This window comes from Pygocentrus nattereri, chromosome 11 (genome assembly GCF_015220715.1).
Source record: "Pygocentrus nattereri isolate fPygNat1 chromosome 11, fPygNat1.pri, whole genome shotgun sequence".
NCBI classification, from domain to species: Eukaryota; Metazoa; Chordata; class Actinopteri; order Characiformes; family Serrasalmidae; genus Pygocentrus; species Pygocentrus nattereri.
Window position 1 is genome coordinate 22,672,761 of NC_051221.1, and position 24,150 is coordinate 22,696,910.

At 38.9% G+C, this 24,150-nt stretch overlaps 1 protein-coding gene across 2 annotated transcripts in view; it reads right to left on the minus strand.

The window, feature by feature from the left end:
- Window positions 1-446: 446 nt before the first annotated feature.
- The window catches only part of lrrc4ca (leucine rich repeat containing 4C, genome duplicate a), an 85,495-nt gene continuing 61,791 nt past the window's right edge, over window positions 447-24,150 (minus strand). The window contains exon 4 of one of the 2 annotated variants that reach the window (XM_037543092.1): window positions 447-2,727. In XM_037543092.1, the coding sequence (XP_037398989.1) occupies window positions 731-2,674 (1,944 nt within the window). In that variant the 5' untranslated portion in view covers window positions 2,675-2,727 and the 3' untranslated portion in view covers window positions 447-730. The remainder of the gene's footprint in view (window positions 2,728-24,150) is intronic. The other variant, XM_017700094.2, reaches the window with a different exon arrangement.

The window sequence follows — 24,150 nt, forward strand, 5'->3', positions numbered from 1 at the left end:
GACAGAGCAACATTAGGTATCATGTTATTATCGGATTTCTTCAGACCAGACAGACCAGAGTTCAAGCCTCCAAGAAGATCGGCTCTAAGGAAGCATTAAATCATTTTGAGTTGGTGAGAGTAAAGACACGGAATGTTGGAGAGCAGCCTCTAAAATGATGTATTAGGAATTTAAAGGGTTTGATGATGACTGTTGATGGAAATGTAAAGGGAACCAACAAGTATTCAACTTTAGATGCTACTGGTACATGTGGAATGAAAGATTCTGAGGATTTACACAGAGTTTCAAAGCATATTAGTAAACCAACCTGCCTTACCAATCTTAAAATTATATATATATATGTATATATATATATATATATATATATATATATATATATATATATATATATATATATATATATATATATATATATATATAAACAAACATGGAGAAATAATTGCTGAAAAAAATAATTGCTGAATACATTTTTTTCTTGAATTATCCACAATAGAGTTTTTTCTTAAATAAATAACTTCTGTTAGGTAAAGACACTTTGAAACCGTTAACATACCCTAATTCCCAATGTCATTCAACAGCCTCAGTCGTTTGCTTATTTGTTGCACATAAGCCTGACATATCTCCGCTTCTTTGAGCCATCTTCTTTAGATTCAAAATGTCATATAATGTACCGTTACAGTTTGTTTTAAAGTTTTTTTTCTTTCTTTTAATTCCCATTATGAAAAAGTGATCAGATCTGGGTCTCTTGTACATTGTCTTTTGAGCTGGCCCGAATAAGCAAAGGTTCATGTGCGGAGCTGTGTATGGAGTTGATGGTGGAGGCGTGATTGTATGCTGTCTTGTAGGTGTTGTAGTGGTTAAGATGCTCATGCTCAAGAGGTGGCAGAGTCAGATGACCCTCCATTGTTGGCCCACCAGTGACACAGTCCTCATCCACGTTAATGATCTCGATGGTTCGTGTTGGTGCATGGTGGTTCTGCTGGTGATGCTGTTTGCGCATTTTGTAGAAGATAATCAACATAACTGCAGCCATTAGTGTGATGGCCACGAAGCAGCCAATGATGATCTTAGTGGTCTTCATCACCTCATCCAGGGTATTGAGGGAGCCATCACCCAGTGCCGTGACGGGGATGGTGTAGGTTTTATCTGTGGCCTTAGTTGACAGTGGCGTCTGAGCCGTCGTAGTCGTGGTAGATGAAGGGGCAGAAGGTGTCTCCCACACCCCAGAAGAAGGGGTGGGACTGACTTTCTGCTGTACTGTGGTGTGCCCTTCATCATGGGATGGCTCTATGGTCTCCACGGTCACTGTGGTAAAGTAGCTGAAGCTACTGTTCTCTGTTGAGGACACATTTAGTGTAGCAGAGGCTGTGGTGTTGCCAGCAGAGTTACTAACCATACATGTGTATGTCCCTGTGTCCTGCATGGTGACATTTGTAAAATTTAATGTCCCATCATTGAGCACGGAAATACGCACCTTGTACGCTCCATGTGTCATGATAGACCCGTTGGGTGTAATCCAACTGACTGAGGTCAGTGAACTTGCCCGACATTTCAGTTCCGCTGCCATGCCCTCTGTCACATTCAGATCAGCAGGTGGCTCCACAATAACAGGCGCATAACAGTGGAAATAATTCTGATCCAGCTCGCCAATGTAGCGTCCTTTGTGGCTGAGAGGGGTACTGCAGCGAGCACAGCAGCTGGTGTTGGCTGGTACCATTTCCTTTAACCACCAGCTGAGCCAAAGGATGTCGCAGTTGCAATTCCAAGGGTTGTGATGCAAGTGCACCCTCTCCAAATGGTGTAGTGGTGTGAAGAGATCGTGAGGGAGCAGCGTAAGATTATTGTGAGCCAAATTCAGCTCCACCAGTGACTGAAGATCATCAAAGGCATTTCTCTCAATTGTCTGGATTTGAGCATGCATCATCCACAGTTTCTGCAAGTGGACAAGCCCTTTGAAAGACCCCGGTCGGATAACTGAAAGTTGATTTCCTGACATCTCTAATTCATCCAAGCGTACCAGAGGGATGAGGTTAGGGATCTCTTTCAGGTTACACATACCAAGGTTCAGGTAACGCAGGTTGCTCAGACCTTCAAAAGCACCTTCAGAAATATATGAGAGCCTTTTCAGCTCACCCAAATCCAGCCTTCGTAGCGAGGGTACTCGGTTGAAGGCATAAGATGGTATGCTCTCAATGGGATTGTTCCTAAGCCATAGCTCCTTTAACTTGGACAGATATTCAAATGCTCCATTTGGGATGGTAGTTAACCTGTTATCAAAGAGTTCCAGTGTATTTAGACTGGCCAGTCCATTAAAGGCTCCAATCTCAATGCTACGGATGTGGTTCTTACTCAGTTGCAGGATTTCCAGGTGCCGTAGGTGCTTGAAGCTGTCTACCTTGATCACCTGGATGAAATTCTCTTGCAGGTTTAGGTACCGGGTGTTCGTGGAGATGCCGTCTGGCACATCGCGCAGTCCACGACGTGTGCAAATGACCTTACTGAACTGATTGCTGCATGAGCAGACAGATGGGCAGGTCTGAGCTCTCACCAAACCAGCCACCACTAGGAGCTGCAATGCCAGCAACAGCACGAACAACGGGTCGGACAAGGCCCGGTTCCACCTAGGACCTCTCATCATCTGCTGCTGCTGGGAGAAGGTCATCTTGTTCAACATTCATAATTCATAGGTTAGCTGTCCACTCTTTGGGGTGCGTTGTAATGGGCAAGCTGGGGAAAATGAGAAGGAACTTGGTTAGTTATTCATACTTGATAAAACTGCATGCAACACATTTTAAGGTATAAGTCACTATATAGAGTATACCCTGAGGCACATGCCACTGTTTGACAAAAGTACAAGTGCAAAACACAAATATCAAAAAGCAGATATTCTAAAAGGGAACTTTTATTTACACCTTGTGTTGTTTTTGAGAAAGGCAATTTTAGAAGCTACTGTACAGACATCAAGAGTAAATTTATTTATATACATTTTTGATAATAAAATATCTCATTTTAAAGTGAGAACATGAAGTGAACTTAATTTTAAGGAGCACAAATTAATCTTGCTCTTTGTTCAGCAAAGTTCAAATTAGACACTTAAATAAATGGTTTATTTCCTGTACATCACATAGACCATAAATACTTTTAGACCTTGTTATACTAATGACTGAATATGAATTTTCATCTACATTCATGTCTTGTTAGTGCATAATTAGCAGCAGTTCATTCCTAAAGGTCCTAGATGGTGTAAATGTAATTACTTGATTGCATTTTCTTAATTTAGAACTAATGAAAGTGTAATAAGTCACTAAGATGTCAAGGTGTGTTCCCTATTCTGATGTTTAGTCATCGATCTCTTGTTTGGAACACATACTGATATGTTATGAAGTGCTCAATCTCGGTTGGCAATTGAAGAACATGCATAGGTTTAGAATTTGTGATGCAAATTGAGGTTTTAGCATCTGATTAGTGATAAATAAAATTGTATTTGAAGTATTTGGGACTTATTTAACTCTCATTAGGTCTAAAATACTTAACTCCACAAGTAACTAACACTCCCTAAAACTTTTAGAAATAATTATACACTAATAAGATGTGAATTTATTTGATAATTCATGCTCAATAATTTGCATCAGAAGGTTGTAACAGTCTTTATTGTGCATTATTACAAATAATATTCCTATTATTAGTGACTGTCAAATAACAGACCACCAAAGCATTATGAATAGTGAATAAACCACTGAGTAGTGGCTAAGTTGGGCTTTACTGAACAAAGAAAAATAAACAATAAGTAAATAAATAAATCAGTACATGATGCTTAAAATAAAATGATACTACACAAAGACCTTATTACATTTTTCATTGTAATGCAGTTTATCAGTCCCTGGGAACACGAACCTAGTGAAGCTCGAAACAAAACATGCAGGATTCTTTATGGACCTGTACCATAGATGACCCTAGCTATGGTGTTTATATCCATTACCATTTTGTGTGCCCTGAGCATTTTCCCACAACACTTTCTATTTCATCCACATAAAGCAGAAGCTCAATAGTAGGCTCTGCTTTCCTGTTTTGTCCTGTCCCCTGACAGAGAGATACAGGCAAGCATGTCAGCTGGTGGTTCTTGATTTATTTTTGCAGACCAGGGGGTCATAAATAACTGTGGGACTTGCCACCTAGCAGTCCTTCAATCAAGCCAACATGTCTGGAGAGTTCTGATTACAACTCTGAGAGATGCTCAGAGGCACGGATGTGACTGGACTGGGAATAGAGCACAGCAGTGTGGATGCATGTTGGGCAGAGTGTGTGGTCAGGCCAGGTGATGTGTTTCTCTGACTCCCCTGACTGTATGTGTGTTTGTGTAACTGTTGATTGAGAAGGACTGTTACATTTAATGTACTGTCCAGTGCACTGTATGGAAGTGTGTGTGTGTGACTGTCAGTTGGGTGCTGAAGCACGTAGTGGGTAAAAATCATCTGTGGCACCATCGGTACACAAATTGTGCATCGAGAGCTTCATGAAATGAATTTCCATCATGAAGCAGCTGCACACAAGTCTAAGATCACTATGCACAATGTCTAGTGTGACTTGAGTGGTGTAAAGCACGCTGCCACTAGACTCTGGAGCAGAGGAAATGTGTTCTCTGGTGTGATGAATCACACTTTACTGTCTGGCAGGCTGATGAACACAATCTGGGTTTGGCGGGTGCCAGGAGAATGCTACCTACCAGAATTCATAGTACTAACATTAAGATTTGGTGGAGGAGGAATAATGCCCTGGAGCTATATTTCAGGGTTTAGGCTCGACCTCTGAGTTCCAGTGAAGGGTAATATTATGGCTACAGCATGCAAATATATTTTAGATATTTTAGATATTTTACACTTATATACTTCTAACTTTGTGGCAACAGCTTGCAGAAGGGCCTATCCTGTTCTTCCAACAAATACTCTAAAATGACATGGAATAAAATCTTTGCATTAACTCCCATTAAAAGTTAAGAACTTTTTGCCTTTTCCTGTAGAGTTACTATGCATAGTTTTTTTTTTTTCTTTTTCACGGAAACTCACAGAAGAAGATGTAATGTAAACTTCAAATTCATGCCGTGACTTATTTTTTTAAAAACATTGTGCCACTTTATCTGAAAATATAGACTGTGGTTTATTTCAATAGCAGCGCTGTGAAGGTGAAGGAAGAAATTCTCCGGTGACGCCGTCTCTTGCATAAAAGAGAAGTTTATTTGCATTTAGAGATCAGAGTCAGAATAAAGCCTCGCGGATCAGCTTGAGAGAGAAAAAAACGCCAATACTTTCTCTAACACAGGGCTCTGAGTCCAGGCTTTTATACCCTGGTTATCTTCGTCAACGTACGTCTAAGACACATATGGAAATGTTTATAATGATCTCATATGTTCTGGAACTAAGACAGAGAGCAAAAAGGGAGAGGGGCCCCACTTATTTAAACATTCCTTATACATACATGAAGTGAAATACCACATATGGAACCTTCTTTCCTATGAGCATACCAGACTCATAGCATCAGTACCATTTATGGAACTTGTGGATAACACTGCTTGCTTATTTCTGGTACCACCATCTGTTTTTGTACATGTGCAAACTGAGATAGTCTGAAAGAAATCTGAGTAAGAGTTTACATACACTGAGAAATCTTATTACTGAGCTAAAATCCAGCTCTCTTTTCATTGGATTTCTTGCTTGGATTTCTAGACCTCACTCTGATCTGAGAAATCAGAGTATGCTGTTTACATGACCATTTGAATAATCTGATAACTCAGTTAATTATTAATGTTATCAGTTAATTATCTTGGTGGTTAATCTGACACTTTAAACTCAGTTTAGCTCCTAAAGTCCTAACCAATAGGATAAATTATTTGGCTGTATCTACCTAGATAACAAGGGGAAATCCTGATTGGATCATTGTTCAGTGCTGTTTGAATAATTTTACCTTTTTGTTTCCAACTAAAACTTATAAATAATACAGTAAAATAAGTATTACCATTATAATATTTGCAGAGTTTAAATACAATAAGCATGATGGTTCTGTTAAAAATAAATTCTAGACCCGCAATGTTTTCCTCATATATAATATAGTTGCCAGTACTTTCCAGTGCTTTGTACAGAAGTATGTATGTGTGACACTGTAAGGCTACATTTTCTCTCTACTTGGCTTTTTATTACGTGAATTTGTGTTATATAGCATCTTTGTCTATACTTGCAAATGATATCTATTATTTCCCATGACCAATTATGCATAGGTTTGTGTTTCACAGCTTATGCTTCATTTGGGACCTCTGGTGTAGAAGCTGAATATCAATACATTCGTTTTCAACAGTCAATGCTAAGCCATCATGTTCAGCCAAAGGGTAGTTCTAAAAGAGAACAGCTCACTCTTTTTTTTGCCAGAGGAGGGCCACTCTGTTAATGTAACCACAGAGTAATTGCATGATTACCATGACTATTAATTCTGTAATTGCGAAATGGATTCCCTTAAAAATTCAGAGGGCCTGAGGGATAGAAGATGTGTGCAAGAGACAATGGTGTGGCTGACAGATCACACACAAGAGATCACACAGAAGAAAATCACATTGTGTTACATTGTTGTTAATTGTTTAAAATTAGGTCTTGCAGAAAACATAATTAGACATAATTGAGTTTCAGATTGTAGAACTAAATGTGACATGGATGTAACAGACATACCAGTGACTGAAGGAAAAAAAGTATCACACATTATTACTTCTCAGACATTCTCTTTTGCATCACCATCATTATTATTTTAGTAATAACAGCAATGAACACATTCTTATAAAAAGGTGCCACAGAAGAACCTCTTAACCTCTTTTAGTTTCTTGAAGATGCTTGTCTGTAAAAGAGATGTGTTAGCATGAAGAGCCATTAAAAGATTTTCAGTACCTTCAAATAATATAAAGGTTCCTTAACATTTTAAGGTTTCTTCCTAGAAACTTTACATTAAATGGAGGTTCTGTAAAAGCTAAAAATGGTTCTACACACTCTCATATCTCCTTTACAGAAACTGGGATAATATATACTATGAAGAATTATCCACTGAAAGGTACTTTAGCCCACCAAAAGTGATTCTTCTATCAATAATTTTTGACATCTTTGATTCTGAAGTAAACATCAGCAACAACACAAGCACAACGATAATAAAAATAATAAAGAAGAACCAATGCAATACATCTTATTTTACACTTACAGAAGTGAACCACAGACTCTAAAGTGCACAATCAGATTCAACAGAAGGGAGGAAAAAAAATTGGCTTTCTGCAGAAATCCCTCTGCTTCTCAAACAGTGAGTCTGGCAAAATTGGATTTAGCAGAGAAGAGAGAATTAGATGAAAAAAATGATAAACAAAAAACAAAAAAATGTGATTATGAAATGAATAAATTTAAAACTTTCATCCCCATAAAAGATGGTGTGCTGGCAGAAGCTTGTCTAGCTGAAGGAAAGAAGAAAGCAATGAATCCCCTAAAGAACCAACAGGGTCCAACAGGGTAAATAATGCAAAGGTGGATCCTATTGTGGCTGACAGCATTGCAGGCATATGTGGGCCATCTTGCATGTTAGCTCACAGTAGGACTGGACAGTAAAAATATAGTACTTATTATTAATATTTTGCCAAAAACGACCTGTTCCTTGACAATGTAAGGTAGCTAAACCATTCCAGGCCATTAAGTGAGGTATTTTCTGCTTGTTATTTCTTTATCAACAGGTTTATATAGTACATTTTTTCCAAAGTCAACTCCAAGAGTTGACTTTGAGTCCATATACCGGAACAGTGCTCATTTTCTCCATGACTATGAAATCTAACTGCCACTGCTACTCATTCCATTCTCAGCAGAAATGAAGATATACTTAACTTAAAAAGTAAATAAGCTGGCTGTTTTAAAATTGTCTAAAAATATATTTAAAAACACTTCCTTATTCAACCTATTCTGTTGCTTATTAATGATGATTTACATCAGTGAGTGCAGTCACGGGGGGGGTGCTGGAGCCTATCCCAGCAGTCTTCGGGCGGAAGGCAGGATACACCCTGGACAGGTCGCCAGTCCATCGCAGGGCAGACACACAGACACAGACAGTCACTCACACACCTAGGGGCAATTTAGCATGTCCAATTGGCCTGACTGCATGTCTTTGGACTGTGGGAGGAAACCGGAGAACCCGGAGGAAACCCACGCAGACACGGGGAGAACATGCAAACTCCACACAGAGAGGACCCTGGTCACCCGGCAGGGGAATCGAACCCAGGCCCTCCTTCCTGTGAGGCAACAGTGCTACCCACCATGCCATATATATATATATATATATATATATATCCATCCATCCATCCATCCATTTTCTAAGCCGCTTCTCCGTCAGGGTCGCGGGGGGGAGCTGGAGCCTATCCCAGCAGTCTTCGGGCGGAAGGCAGGATACACCCTGGACAGGTCGCCAGTCCATCGCAGGGCAGACACACAGACACAGACAGTCACTCACACACTCACACCTAGGGACAATTTAGGACACCCAATTGGCCTGACTGCATGTCTTTGGACTGTGGGAGGAAACCGGAGAACCCGGAGGAAACCCACGCAGACACGGGGAGAACATGCAAACTCCACACAGAGAGGACCCTGGTCACCCGGCAGGGGAATCGAACCCAGGCCCTCCTTCCTGTGAGGCAACAGTGCTACCCACCATGCCATATATATATATATATATATATATATATATAAATGTTTTCTTGTTTCTTGGGTAGTATAATCCTTACTATAAACAATTAAACCTTATACCATGATTTTATGTGTGTCAATGTGTTAGTGTGTTAAGCATTTCCCAATACATTCTTTAGGATGTTTATTATTAAGTTACTGTCCAATATGTACCACAGCTCATCAGTTTTTCATTGAATGCTGTCATTTGTTGGCTTTTTTGCTCCCTTTAAAAAGAGAGTTAAGTAAACATGAACTATTAAGAACAATAATCGGTGTCTTACATTCTGGCAACTGATTATTTCAATAAAATGTAAATCTAAAGGCGGTCAGGTCAAGGGACACCCTTAAGTTAAAACAGTGTAATTTGAGTGCTCTTTGTTTGTTTGCTTGTTTGTTGGAGATAAGTGTCTGTATACTGAATATTATTTCAGAGCTTTATTTTAGCCTATAGGTGAAGGCTTCTCTCTAGCCTGTCAATCACCAAGCCAAAAATTAATATGTTCTTCCTTCACAAAAATAACAGAATGGACAGAATGGCAAAATCACAGAAGATATATATCCAGTGGAGGCACACAATACCATCTGTGATGTAAATGTCAAGTATGTGTAAAGGAATGACAAAAAACAGAAAAAAAATCTTCAATCTAGTCCCATGCTGCAGTCCTGATACATCCACTGTGGGAGTTAAAGGGTGTAGAGACAGTGATTTGGCTGCGCACAGGCAGATGTCAGCAGGGCCACAGATGCCAATTACCTTGATGATCCAGAAAAAAATGGCAGAAATGGCGAGCCCCAGCTGGGAGAAATGGCTGCTGGTGCAGTCAGCCCTCTTTGCAGGGTACAACATTTAGTTCCTGAAGCCAATGTGAGATCCAGGCCTCCTGCTATGGTGCAGCAGGAGCTGTAGTCCTTATAGCCGACCCAGAGAAAAAGGCTTCAGGTTACGCCTTGCCCTGCAGACTTCAACTTCAGCTCACACCATAGGCTAATAGTGTAAAATTCATGAGTTTACTGGACAGCATCTATAAATCATAACTGCCCAGCCCTTGACTTTATGGATTGGGAATAGCTTGGTCCACATAAAAAGCTAACACAGGCAGAAATCACAGGGCAGAACACACAGGAGAAGACCTCTAGGTGCACTAGGCCACCTGCTGCAGCAGCATAAGCCTGCAGATGTGCTACCAGTCAGGTGTGTCAAACAGCACATGTGCCTGCAGCCAAAGCATGGAGAGAGAGATAGAAGAAAAGAGTCCTCCAGGAAAGTACAAACAGCTGAAACAGGAAGGCTCTTTGCAGCAGGGGAAATAATTGCACTCCGGGCACAAGCTTTTGATCTATTTTCAGATTAAGCAAGGGAGCTGATATCAAGCTCGTCATGTAATTTAATTCATGCAGTTTAATTCATTGGCCAACAAGACTACAGCATATATCATACAAAATCTTATTATTTCCTAACAGGAATGTACAGTTTTCAGGTGGTGGTATGTGTGTTAGCAGGCCTGAACACAGAGAATTCCATTTTATTAGTCAAACATTTCACTAGTCAAAATAAACTGCCTTTGCAAAATTAGCAGATGTTCATATGTCAGGAAGACAAAGCTTAGCTTTAAAGTTTAGCTATTGTAAGTTAAAGAGTAAGGTTTTCATGTCAGATAAAGAGGAGGCTTGAGTGATGGTGAAAGAGAGTTGCACCAAGTTGCATATGTGTGAAGTTTCTGCAAACCTTTAGTAGTTTAGTTTTAAATAGATTTTTACTAAATTCAGAACAATGCACTACCATTCCTTAAATCATGTCTTAACTACTAACAACTAGCTAATGCATACATCAGTTTAATGTGAAAACATATTCAGCACCAACCTATAAACTTGCCATTGAAATACGATAGCAGTTTATGCTGACGTTTTGCATTTCATGGAAAAAGATCTCCTGCATAAAACAGAGCAATATTTATGTGATTACAGTTTCTATGAATGAAACTGAATACAGGACTCATGGTTCTAAATCAAATCGTACTCTTTACCAAAGAGCTCCCTGTGTGGTAGGATGGCCTTCCCTCTCCGTCTATCACTCAGCATGACTCTAGCCAGTATGGGTGTCTGTTAGCTGGCAGAAATGGCAGTTAGAGTACAATTGTACAGATTTCTGGCCATGGATGGCTGTGGCATCTCTATGGATAGAACTTGCATTCTCCCAATGTTTGCCAAAAAAGTCAAGTAAGGCTTTGGTTTTCTTTGTGCTATCTATGTACTTTCCATTGGTTTCCCTAACACTTCCTTAATGCTTATGGGGAGATGCAATATTCAGAGGGTTCTGGGGGTCCAGGATGACATAATTAACCTCTTGGGTCCTGTGAATGTCTCAAAATCTGAATTTGGGGGGTGTCAGAAAATACAGTTATTATGTACACTGCTCAAAAAAATAAAGGGAACACTTAAACAACACAATATAACTCCAAGTAAATCAAACTTCTGTGAAATCAAACTGTCCACTTAGGAAGCAACACTGATTGACAATCAATTTCACAGCTGTTGTGCAAATGGAATAGACAACAGGTGTAGATTATTGGCAATTAGTAAGACACACTCAATAAAGGAGTGGTTCTGCAGGTGGGGGCCACAGACCACTTCTCAATACCTTTCTGCTTTCTGGCTGATGTTTTGGTCACTTTTGAATGTTGGTGGTGATTTCACACTCGTGGTAGCATGAGACGGACTCTACAACCCACACAAGTGGCTCAGGTAGTGCAGCTCATCCAGGATGGCACATCAATGTGAACTGTGGCAAGAAGGTTTGCTGTGTCTGTCAGCATAGTGTCCAGAGGCTGGAGGCGCTACCAGGAGACAGGCCAGTACACCAGGAGACATGGAGGAGGCCGTAGGAGGGCAACAACCCAGCAGCAGGACCGCTACCTCCACCTTTGTGCAAGGAGGAACAGGAGGAGCACTGCCAGAGCCCTGCATAATGACCTCCAGCAGGCCACAAATGTGCATGTGTCTGTACAAACGGTTAGAAACTGACTCCATGAGGATGGTATGAAGGCCCGACGTCCACAAATGGGGGTTGTGCTCACAGCCCAACACCATGCAGGACGCTTGGCATTTGCCAGAAAACACCAGGATTGGCAAATTCGCCACTGGCGCCCTGTGCTCTTCACAGATGAAAGCAGGTTCACACTGAGCACATGTGACAGACATGACAGAGTCCAGGAGTTGGCGGATGCTTGAGTCCAGGTCTGGGAGGAGATCCCTCAGGAGACCATCCGCCACCTCATCAGGAGCATGCCCAGGCGTTGTAGGGAGGTCATACAGGCACGTGGAGGCCACACACAATACTGAGCCTCATTTTGACTTGTTTTAAGGACATTGCATCAAAGTTGGATCAGCCTGTCGTGTGTTTTTCCACTTTAATTTTGTGTGTGACTCCAAATCCAGGCCTCCATTGGTTAATAAATTTGATTTCCATTGATGATTTTTGTGTGATTTTGTTGTCAGCACATTCAGCTTTGTACAGAACAAAGTATTCAATGAGAATATTTCATTCATTCAGATCTAGGATGTGTTATTTGAGTGTTCCCTTCATTTTTTTGAGCCGTGTAGTTGTGCTGCTCATTAGGGGAAAATATACACTCAAGTATAAATTTGAGGGGAAGTTCATTGTTTAGGCAGCTAGTCACTGTTTTTAGTATTCTTAACTCACTAGAGATGCACCTCTGTAGCACTGCTGAGGCATATTTGTAAATCTGAACACTTGCCCAATTTCCCAAGAGTTTGGTGGTAAAAAGTAAATTGTTACTCATTTCTCAACTCAAAGACAAAAGAGAGGTGTGAGATTTTGGTTAATGTTTGGATGAGTGCATTACCAAACTAGAAAAGAGCTGTTCCAAAAGAAGAACTGTGAGCTCAAACATTTTTCTGCCATTGAACCTAGCAGTATCACTATAGTGAGGGAGTCAGCAGCCAGCCAACATTGGAGTAGCAAGCCAACCCCCCAAATACCAAAGGGTACTTTGCACACTGTGGAGGTGTATATATTTAGTAGTTAATAAGCTTAACATAATGACTATTTTGTTATGTGCAACCCGGTTGAATTTCGTAATGTGTAAACCTGAACCAATAGTATGTATATATATATATATATATATATATATATATATATATATATATATATATATATATATATATATATATATATATAAAAATATATATATATTTTTTTTTTATCACAAAGCCACGTGGGATTAAATGGGTTGGTGAATGGCGATTTGTGAACTATTACACTGTACAGTCTTGTGTATTTCAGGGATGGCACAATTCCCCAGGTCATTAGTTTAAACAGTCCTTACACCAAATTTATATTTCAACAAGTGAATTCTTATAAGGTCTTACACCAATACGTTCAGATGGTCCTTTGCCCTGAGCCCATATACACAATGCTCACTAAGAGGAGGTTCTACAGATTGTCTCAAAAAAAGGTAAAACAAATGCATTAGTCATGCTACATTTGTAGATGTAGTAGCTTCTCTTTTGTGGGACACAAAAAAGCCTTTAAATATATGAATGAATGAATGAATGAATGAATGAATGAATGAATGAATGAATGAATGAATGAATGAATAAACAAATAAATAAATAAATAACTGGAACCCACTTTTATTTGGACATGATAAGGAACAAAGCGAGGATTCTGTCAGTCAAGCCCACCTAGAGTTGCAGTGAGGTAATGGATTTTGGCAGGCATAGAAACAAAGCACAGCTATGTTTTAGGAGCATGCAGGCCAATCTCCCTGTAGTGGTAGCAGGTGGAGGACCCCAGCAGGGTGAGGACAAAAGCCAGTCCCACTGATTGAGATTAGGAAAACACTGTCAGAAATCCAGCATGATAGATCTGTCTCTGTCTAACCTCCATCCAGTCTTTCAAAGGAAGAAAGCCTGTCTGATTCTCTGAGTGAAAAGGGACATGCAAAGGCTTTCTTCTATTCCTCTGACCCACAAATGCTTCATCCATCCCAAGTCTTTGAGAGAGAGAGAGAGAGAGAGAGAGAGAGAGAAAGAGAAAGGGGAGGGGGAGCAGAAGTAGAGTAGAAGCAGAAGAGAAAGAAGTTCTACTTGTCAACAGAGGTAACTAACTGGGCAAACCTCTGGGTCCTGGAGAGGATTTTTACTTTTTACTTACTAACTGGATTTGCTTTTACATATATAGCATTTAGCAGGCATTCTCATCCAGAATGACTTACAAAAGTGTTTCATTATCCACCTGGAAATCATCTTAGATATATGAATATAGGCTAAAGATAACCTTGAGCTAAAAAGTAAGATACTGCTACAAACAGAATACAAACAAGCTGATAACTAAATGCAAAAATAAGTCATGAAGACAGTTCATAAGTGAAGTTACAAGAATAATAAGATGTGGGTGGTCTTCCAGTTATGATTTCACTGTAGTTGTGGAGGACAGGAAATTGTTAAAGTAATACTTTTAATTAAGTATATTAAGTAAGACTGTTCAGGAGGCTAAACTAGGTAAGGCAGATGGTGTATTAACAGTACGCAATCAACATAATATGATGAGATTCAATTAAAAATAACCTGGAAGACAGAGTAGCAGAGGGAGAGAGAGAGAGAGAGAGAGAAAGATAGCACCGGAGATGATCTAGGGGCCCATGTCCAGATGTTTCTTCCTCTTCCTGCACTCTTCCTGTCCTCTGACCCAGAGGTTTCCTTCCCCTGCCCTGTACATTTTCTTGTGTGTTTGTTTTCCTGCTCTAAACCACGCAGCTAAACTCAAGAAGGGCTTGCTAATAAACTTGGGTCAGGTGTTGAATGAGCAGGGAAACTCAACAGTACCCCAAACTGTACCACCATCTCTGGAATTTAGATGCTAAAAACAAACTCACAGATTCACTCAGAAACACTCAGAATTCACAGTCCAAAAACAGTATAACAAGCGCAGGATTACTGTTCATTTAATGCATCAAAAATAAACCAACAGGGCTGTTGCACTTCCAAACTGAAAATATATTGATATTAATTAAATAAATTGTGTTGTTTACACAAACTGAAAAAAAAAAATGGCTGTACATTTCAGTGAATGAAAACTGTTTATTCTGATCCAGAGAGAATCTGTTCCAATTAAACTCTAATTAATCACACTGAAAAGTGTCAATAGTAGTCCCATCACCAACTAAACTGAATGTTGAGGTAACAGCACCACTGTATACTGACATTACTATACTTGATTGAATGGAAATGTGAGGGATTTGGAAATGTGGGGGATGTGGTCAAGCTGGGCCATACTTAAGCCTTACTTACAGATCAGGTTCTGACCACAGACATAAGGCGGGCAGGAGCAGCTCCGTTTGTAAGCAAGCAACAAGGCTTTAAATCTGATGCAGGAAACTGCAGGGACCCAATGAAGGAAACCCAGCAACAGAGCGACATGGGTAAATTTAGGAAGACTGAATATCACTGTTTTGTAACTATACTATAAATATAATTAATTATAACAAACTAAAATAAACGGAACTGAAAATAAAATGATAACTCAAAGAATGCAACTGGATCTTGATCTTGAGTGCTTTGTTACATATTCAGATTGTGCAAGACTTGTTGAACTTTACAGTAGAGGATATTCTGTGCAAGCTGAAACACAGAGAGAGAGAGAGAGAGAGAGACCTGCAGATATGACCCTTTAGAGCTGTGTGAGCAGGTTTGTGAAGGAGCTCTCTAATGAGATGCAAAAGAGAATCAGGTCAGCTGCTAGCGAAGACTGGCTTTTTACAGCGCTGAAATTAAAGGGAGAACAGGGTGAAATAAAATGGCGGAGATGCCATTAAGAAAGGTTTTACCACGTGTGCAGCTTTATCAGCCTACAGGCACTGCCTCTCTCTCTCTCTCTCTCTCTCTCTCTCTCTCTCTTAATATCTCCCTAAACAGTTTCTAGCTAGAAGATGCAAACTGCAGCTGAATGGATTACTGAAGATCTTACCCAGGTGTATTCTGTTCTTTGGCATTGTGGCAAATGTAGGTGAGTCTATAGTCATCTGAGAACTCGTTTCACAAAGACGCGCTTCTTCTAGACTTTCTCATGATGGCCAATGATTCCTTTTTATTTTTAAAGATTCTCAGCTTAATTTCTGTCTCTCTTGTTTTGTCTCATTTGTAGCCAGTTGTGTTTTGCAAAACAAAGCAAAAAAGCCCCTCTGAGTGGGCAGGAAAGGTTTGAAGACTTATGTGTGAAACAAGTGGTACGTTCATGCAATAAAATCTGATTTTAAGAAAGTAAAATTTCACATCCAGATTGTAGCACTAATATTAATGTTGGTCGAATGTTAGTTTGATATGTATTATACTGTAGGTTCATGCATTCAGGAGAAAAAGTCTAGCATTGTCATAACTGAGTAGGATGAAGGGGTTGTAGGTTTAATATTACTGAGTATTTTTTTTGTTTGTTTCTTGCTCTAAATTTAAAGAAAAAACTGTTTCCTTAACAAATGCATGGCCAAAAATAATCTTTTCTGCTACTTCTTCATCCTACACTTGTCATGGAGCAAGTTGTAACAATCTAACTCTTTTCAGTTGCTCAGTTTGTGAGTAAACGGTAAATGTTTACACTATTGTTATTTGTAATAGACAAAGGCGAGTGTGTTATGTAAAAGTTTTAAAAACATAGCACAAACAACCACCGTGTAATAAAGGCTGATACAAAAACAAAGTGTTACAATCATCCCCAGTCTACTCTTGTAGGGGAAAAGTGTAGGGAAAAAAGATTCTTAGTTTATTTTTGATGCTATTGTCTCAAAGTGATGTATACTGAATGTGAAGTGTGGCTCAGAGACAGTGGAAGTGCTGCATTATATAGAGAAGAGCTGCTAACATTACAATGCATATGCAAAACGCCTCTGCAAACCTGCCAGCGGTGCTACATATGTAGTCATTAGAGAACACAAAACCTTTTTGTGCCTCGTAGAGCATTAAATCTGTATTTTGACTGTTTTATCATAAAACCGCATCCATTTGTTGTACTGACTCAAACGACTGGCAATCTGCAGCACAATGGCCATTGCCACTGTGGTGAGCAGCCATCTGGTGCATTACAATTCTATGTGTCAATAATTTATGTATAACCTCCATTTCCAGTAAAATATCCAAATATGTGTATCTGTACATGCGGAACTACAAAATATTTCTCAAGCCTAGCCCTCCAGGGCCCAGCTGTCCCCACCCGATCTTCAGCAGAGGACCACACAAAGTTTCTGCTCTGTGTCTCCTTGGCGACCACTCTTCAGCTGGCATTGCTTTACTTCCTGTCCTTGGTCGCCATGCCAACCCCCTGTGAGCAGACACCAGCGCTAGGCATGCATGATTGAGATAAATTGCAGCAAAATGGTCTTGACTGCCTCAGCCCCCACAAGCTTCTCCTGCAACTTCCTCTCATGTACAACTTTCAAAAGAAAAAAGGCACAAAATGTAAAAGAAAATATGCAGTATTGTCAGGTTTATATTTCTTCCAGATTCCTTGAAAAGCATGCTATAAAAATGATGATTACTCATTTTGTTCAATATTAAATGGGTGTATTATTTGTCATATAATGTGATTGTATAATAATAATAATTTTATATGTATGTAAAAACATGTTGATACTTACATACAGCACTGTGAAAAAGTCAGAGCCCACCATTTCTCTCTATTAATTATTAATGAATTCAGGATATGAGCAGAGCCCCAACCCATATATATATATATATATATATATATATATATATATATATATATATATATATATATATATATATATATATGTATATATATATATATATATATATATATATATATATATATATATATATATATATATATATAAAGAAGATCACACAGAAGCCTTAACAACTAAATATTTAATACATTTTTCAGCATTTAGTGTGTCCACTCTGTGCCTTAGACTCATTGTGTTTAATTGTCTTCTCACAGTGGAAGGATGGAAAGAAACGCCTGTGGATTTTTTTCAGATATGAAGCGAAAATGGAGCTTGATTTTCTCTCAAAGATGAACACTTTAAGAACTTTTAATCATTTTTTTAACTTTGAGAAGTTATGTTTTTTTGTAATTTTCTTTGACTTTCCCTTTCCTGCTGCAAGCTAATGATCTTATATCTAATCTCTTCTAAAACTTCACTCATGCTTAATGTCTGTTTTGACTGGAAATAAATGGGTGGTTTCTGACTTTTACACGGAAGAAGAATGCAGTTGGATCTTACAGAAAGGAATGCTATGAAGTCTTAAATCTTAAGGTTCGTTTCATGATAAATATATCAAAATTATGTCAAATAGAAATGGCCCAAGGATATTTTAGGGAATATTTGAGAACATAGAAAAAGAAGGAGACAGAGAGAGAGAGAGAGAGAGAGAGAGAGAGAGAGAGAGAGAGAGAGAGAGAGAAATGTTGAGAGATATTGTCTAAGCCACCAAGACATTAAGCGATTAGCAACAATTAAAGCCCAGGAGGGGGTTTTGTTTAGTGTGAGTCCATGTTATATGCAAAATAAAAAAAAAAGAAAACAAAGCAGGAGGGACAAGTTGCAGTGCCCCTGTTGCACATGAATGAGCAATATGAGCATTCTCTCAGCAAAAGGACAAACAGGAATAGAAAGGGGAAGAAAAGGGTAAAAAAAGAAATAAATAAACATGACTTGTATTGCAACATCCACTTAAACAGGAGGTTTACTTAGACCAATAAATATGAAACATTACATATTGGAGGCTTCATTGAATATTGTGACACAAAAATGAAAATGCAATTTTAATCACGGTCAATTGAGGTGGTAAGATGGTAAAACACAACAACTGGAGGAGGACTGGAGATCAGCACATAGAGAGAGAGAGAAAGAGAGAGAGAGAGAGAGAGAGAGAGAGAGAGAGAGAGAGAGAGGTGTAGTTCAGTTTTAAAGTCTAATCAATATCATACTGAGGTCTTTAGCCCTGTGAATCTCACATTGTTTTTTGGCCAAATGTGGCTCACTGCACTTCATTCAGGCAGGAAGATGAATAATTTTGGGGAATTATAGTAAAGCTACAGAGTGCAGATAGGAGGAGAGGCAATTTTCTTCAGTTTCTTTAATCTAAGACATAGGGGTGATTTGGTTTGTAGCACCAGTTAAGCAGTTGTCTGAAGACATTAAACAGCTAATTATTTTGTGACTGCTGGTCATGTTTAATCTGCTCAAATGAAGCTGCAGTGCAGCGTTGTTTGATATGTGTACTTACTGGAATACAGTACAAGAGAAACTGCTCTGCATATTACAATCAATTAAAGGATTACGGCAGATGATTTTTTAACATGATCACTGGCCTGCCAAGAGTTGAATTAATGCTGATTTAAAAGCTCTTCATCAGAGAAAACTAAGTTTTTACATTGGCTGAGACCTCAACATTGTAAATGATCCAATCGTTTTTTGTGATGTTATGAAAACCAAAGCAGTCGGACACACAGGCTTTTCACCTATTCAGCTGACAGCAGTTTAGCCCCTCTCATTTATGTGAAAATTATGAGGCGTTGTCATTCTTTTTCATTGAGGCCAGCCAGAGGTAATTTACATACATCAGTCAAGCTACTATAACTGGAAAACGCTCACATAAAAATGAATTATTGCTGTTTTAGGTATATAAATCCACACAACATCACAAGTAGATCTCAGGATGTACATACAGCCAGGGATAAGTAGATTCTGAAATGGTCCATCAAGTTGCCATAGAAATGACCTCACATTTCAAACTGAATGGATATGAAAGAAGAGACTGGCAGAAGCTTTGATTTGGTTATTCTAGATGAACATGTAGACAATGTTAATCCAGCTGAATTACTATTTGAGCTTTGAGTTTTAGTCCTTATTATCCAAATAGTAACTTTTATTTTAGACGTGTAGTGGGTTTAATGTTGGATATGGTGGTGAGGGATTTCTGTGCTTCTCTGTGGTTTCAGTCTAGGCTGAAAACCCTTTATATAATAATGGAAAAGCTGACGTGTCTAGCAAAGCATGAGAGGAACTGACCAGCATGAGTCTGCAGGGCACTGCATTCACTACCAAATCAGCTCAGATCACTTCGCTGGGCAACCTCAGTAGTGAGGGAAGGAAATGAAAGAGGGAGAGGGAGGCAGGAGGCAGACATAAGAGGAAGACAGATATAAAAGGAAGACGAAAGAGAAGAAGAAAAAGAAAAGAAAGAGAAGAAAAAAGAAAGATGGAAATAAGAGAGAAACACCAAAACGAGAGAAACACAAAAAAGAAAGAAATTTGAAATGAGAAGAAAATAATAAAAAAAAATTAAAAACAAGAAAGAAAGAATAAAGAAAAACAAGAATTAAAAGAATAAAGAAAGAAAACAGAAAAGAGAGACAGAAAGAAAAATGGAAAATGAGAGAAATATGAGAAAAAGTGAAGAGAAAGGAAAGAAAGAAAAAAAGAAAGAAGAGTGTCTTAATCGAACAGTGAGTGAAAGAGAGAGAAATAACGATGGAAAAGAGAGAAAACTAAAGAAGAGAAAAAGACAGAAAACAAGAAAATGAGAAAGAAAAAGACGTATGAGGGAAAGAAAGAAAGAAAGAAAGAAAGAAAGAAAGAAAGAAAGAAAGAAAGAAAGAAAGAAAGAAAGAAAGAAAGAAAGAAAAGAACAGAGAAAGAGAGAGATAGAGGGAAAATGACAGGCAAAGAAAGGGACTATGAGAAAGTGAAAGAGAGAAAAAATACAAGAAAGAAAGTATAATAAGAAAAAAATAGACGAGCGTGCAAGAGATGGTGAGAAAGGGAGATAGTAATGAGAGAGAGAGAGAGAGAGAGAGAGAGAGAGAGAAAGAGAGAGAGAGAGAGACAGGGAGAGGGCGGTCAGCAGGCTGCCTGGAGGCTACACATTCTCCAGATAAATGAGGCATACTAATTCCGATTGGCCTCTTCAGACTCAGCCGTCTCATCTAGATATCATTTTGGACTACTGGCCCTGAAGACCACATAAACACACGCGCACACACACACACACACACACACACACACAGACTCAATAACCACATGAACTCACACAGATTCAGTCACCACTTCATAATAGCTCTCTCTCTCTCCTGCCCTCTGTTCCTCTCACTCTGGTCATCTGTAAGATAGGTGCACTGCACATGTACGGTGTTGTGGGTGAAGGGGCGGCACTGCTGCTACCTGCTTTGATTTATTTGTGTAATTAAGCAGGAGCATGTCTGACACACAGACGCATTATCGATCAGACCTGCCTCGAGAGGGGATAAGTGGGTGTGAGGGCATTGCTGAGGAGATAGGTATCGCTCCAGATCAATCTCCTTACACATTTAGTTTTACGACCAGTGCTCCAAGAGCTCTATCATACACTGTCTTCCTGTGTGTTAGGGTTAGGGTCAGTTATATGGAAACATATTGTGTCTGCACACAACTCTTTGTTTATGATAACTGTAGCTATATATATATATATATATATATATAGTACACTTTACATGTGTACACATGTAGATAATCTAATCTCAGTGCGCATCAATGAGATTGAGCTATTTGTTTTCTGGAGAAGTGTGGGGAGTGAAAGGAGGGTTAGATGTATTGTTGAATTGATATGGCACCTTTCTTAAGATCACCAGAAAACCAGTTCAGACTGGAAGGTCATGAAAGCATAGCTTTATTGAACCTAATGATGCACTGATTGCATATACTGGATCACTATAGGCAACAATACTAACATTATTAAATCGTTTAATACAAGTTAGATGTGTCTAATGTACATTTTAAAGACATTTCTCATAAAATTGTTAAAGTGCAATTTGCTAAACCTTCTACAGCAAAATAGTTTGAAAATCTTTGCAATCCCCAAAAGCATTTAGGTGTATGATGAGGTGGCATAGGCAGAAATAAATGCTGGGATAGAGCAGTGAAAAAGTGGGTAGGCCAACTAGTGACTTAAATTTTTTAAATGTGCTATGTCTCGCAATAACACAACATCAGGCACATCAGTACACATCAGCACACAACATCAGTACAGTCATTGCGCTTCCTAGTCTGCTTCCTATGGTGATACAAAACAATAGCAAGCCTGTGTACACATCAACTAGAATGCTGCATTTACACCCGAAGGTATGAAGTAATGGCAGATAGCAATGGCTGTTAAGGCATGACTTGATGCCTGAAAAAATAAGATGGAGCTTGGTGTTTGCTGGACTAGATTTTAACCCTTAATTATTTTTACTGGCAGCACTCACTGACAACAGAACTTCTGAAGTTATCTTAAAATTACAGCTTCATAAATATTTGTTCCCCCATTTGACTGGGTAGGTATGTAATCTATTTGGATACAACCCTGATATGTCTGTCATTACTATGGTACATTAGCCTACAGTTCAAATGTTTGGTTCAAAATCCCTTGTCATATTAATTATTTTTATACTGCTCACAAGTGTGTATTTTATAGCATTTGTGCTGATGGACAAGCTTTACAGAATGTTGGAAACAATCCCATTCAACCTAATGACTAATTGTAGTGTACGATTTAGTTTTGTCAAAAACACCTACATTTAGAGTGTGTTATTATTGCCATTTGTCATCATTACTAGTCTATCTGATTTCAGTTTGCTACAACAACATATTCTAGATTGGTAACAAAGTATTTTGACCTGAAAACTCAATGATATGAAACTAATCTAAAGACAGATTGTAAAAAATTCTCATTAGAGTGAATCAGTGATGGACAATGATAAAGTGCAGTTTTCCAAGTACTTTAATAAAGTATTTCCATGTGAGCCTTTTACTGTCAGTCTATTACATTCTATAGTAAAATGTGCTTTTTATTCCTTTGCTTTCTAAATGAAACTGTGAAGTAAACGTTACATTTTTCATTATGTATGGCAGAATATGATGCACTTGGTCAGAAATACGTCAAAGCAATCATTCTGCACCTTTCACTAAATTCCTAAATGATAAATAGCTTATTGAGTGTAAACAGGCAAAGGCAGACTTTCAGAATGATTTTGATAATGATGGTATTGTGTGAGGTATTTTTGATTTGGATGAATGGCATTTTACATAAACTGAAGACATAAGAGGAGAAATGTTAGATCGGTAGAATATCTCACATACTTTTACTTTTGTTTCTTAAATGGGTTTAAAACCATGTCCTTTGGTATGTTGTAAAAATGTAAATAGAGCAATTCACTAATTGACTAATAGTTTGACTAATAGTTTGACTAATAGTTTGCCAGGGATGTTGTTACTTTAACTTAATTTAGGTATTTCATCCACAACTGGGTTGAATGGGGTTTTTGCAATCTTTCTCTAAAGCTTGTCCAACCTTTCAACAGTTGCTATAAAAGAATGCATCTGTGGGAAGAGTGTGGACAGATCAATTGAACCCCAGTGCACCGAAATTACTTTCATGGACACTCCTCCTTCTGGACTGGCTAGGATTAATACATTTAGTGTGGCCTTATGCAAAGCTTCCATAAAAAAAGGGTGCACAGTCATCACATTCTTCCAGGCGATGAGGGTGGGCTGCGTACACCATATACAAGTTTCTCACCCTTGCCACACACACACACACACACACACACACACACACACACACACACACAATCAGAGCAGGGAACAGCTGTGTTATAAGGGCACAGTGGGTCGCTAACATTAAATACAATAGAAGTGATCTGTGAAGCGTAGAGAATGATAGTAACAGACTCTCTGTTGTAATATCCTCTATCTGACTTTGATAACTCTGGTGACAAAAGGGCTGGAGCCTCCCCAGAGAACATTACAGGCTAAGACTATAAAGAGAAAAAGACAATATAATATTTCCTAAAAGACACTATCTATCCATAACATACCACATGCTTACTTTTAAATTATCACTAGGCTTAAAGTAGCTGACTGAAATGTGGTGGAACCTGTTCCTGTTGAGCCTGGTGGAGACGAGCCATTCACCTGCTGCACTACATTTGTTGAATTAATAACAGATCATTTATCTGCACGTGCAATCACACTCTCTGGCTTCCTCACCACGCCCAGCACGTAGGTGTTATAATGTACTGGCAGGCTTGCGTCTCTCAAATGCCCACTTAATGCTGGGGTGGTAGTGGCAGAAGACGCCCTTTCATGCTTTTGTGGTCTGAAGTCAGTCTTTCAGTGTGTCTTATGACGCTGTTGTGGGAGACGTGGGAATCTGTTTTTTTAGGGCATTCAAGTTGCAGGCCTAACCTTTTTCAGGTTCCTGATGGTGGATTGGTCACAGAATCACCGTCATCTTTGTCTTGTTCATTATGAACATTTTCCAGCACAGTGAAAGGTCACATTTTGTCCTGAGCACTAACACCCTCACTGCTTTATAACAGCAAAGCTAAAGTCAAATTTGCATGTTAACATGACTAAAAAGAAGT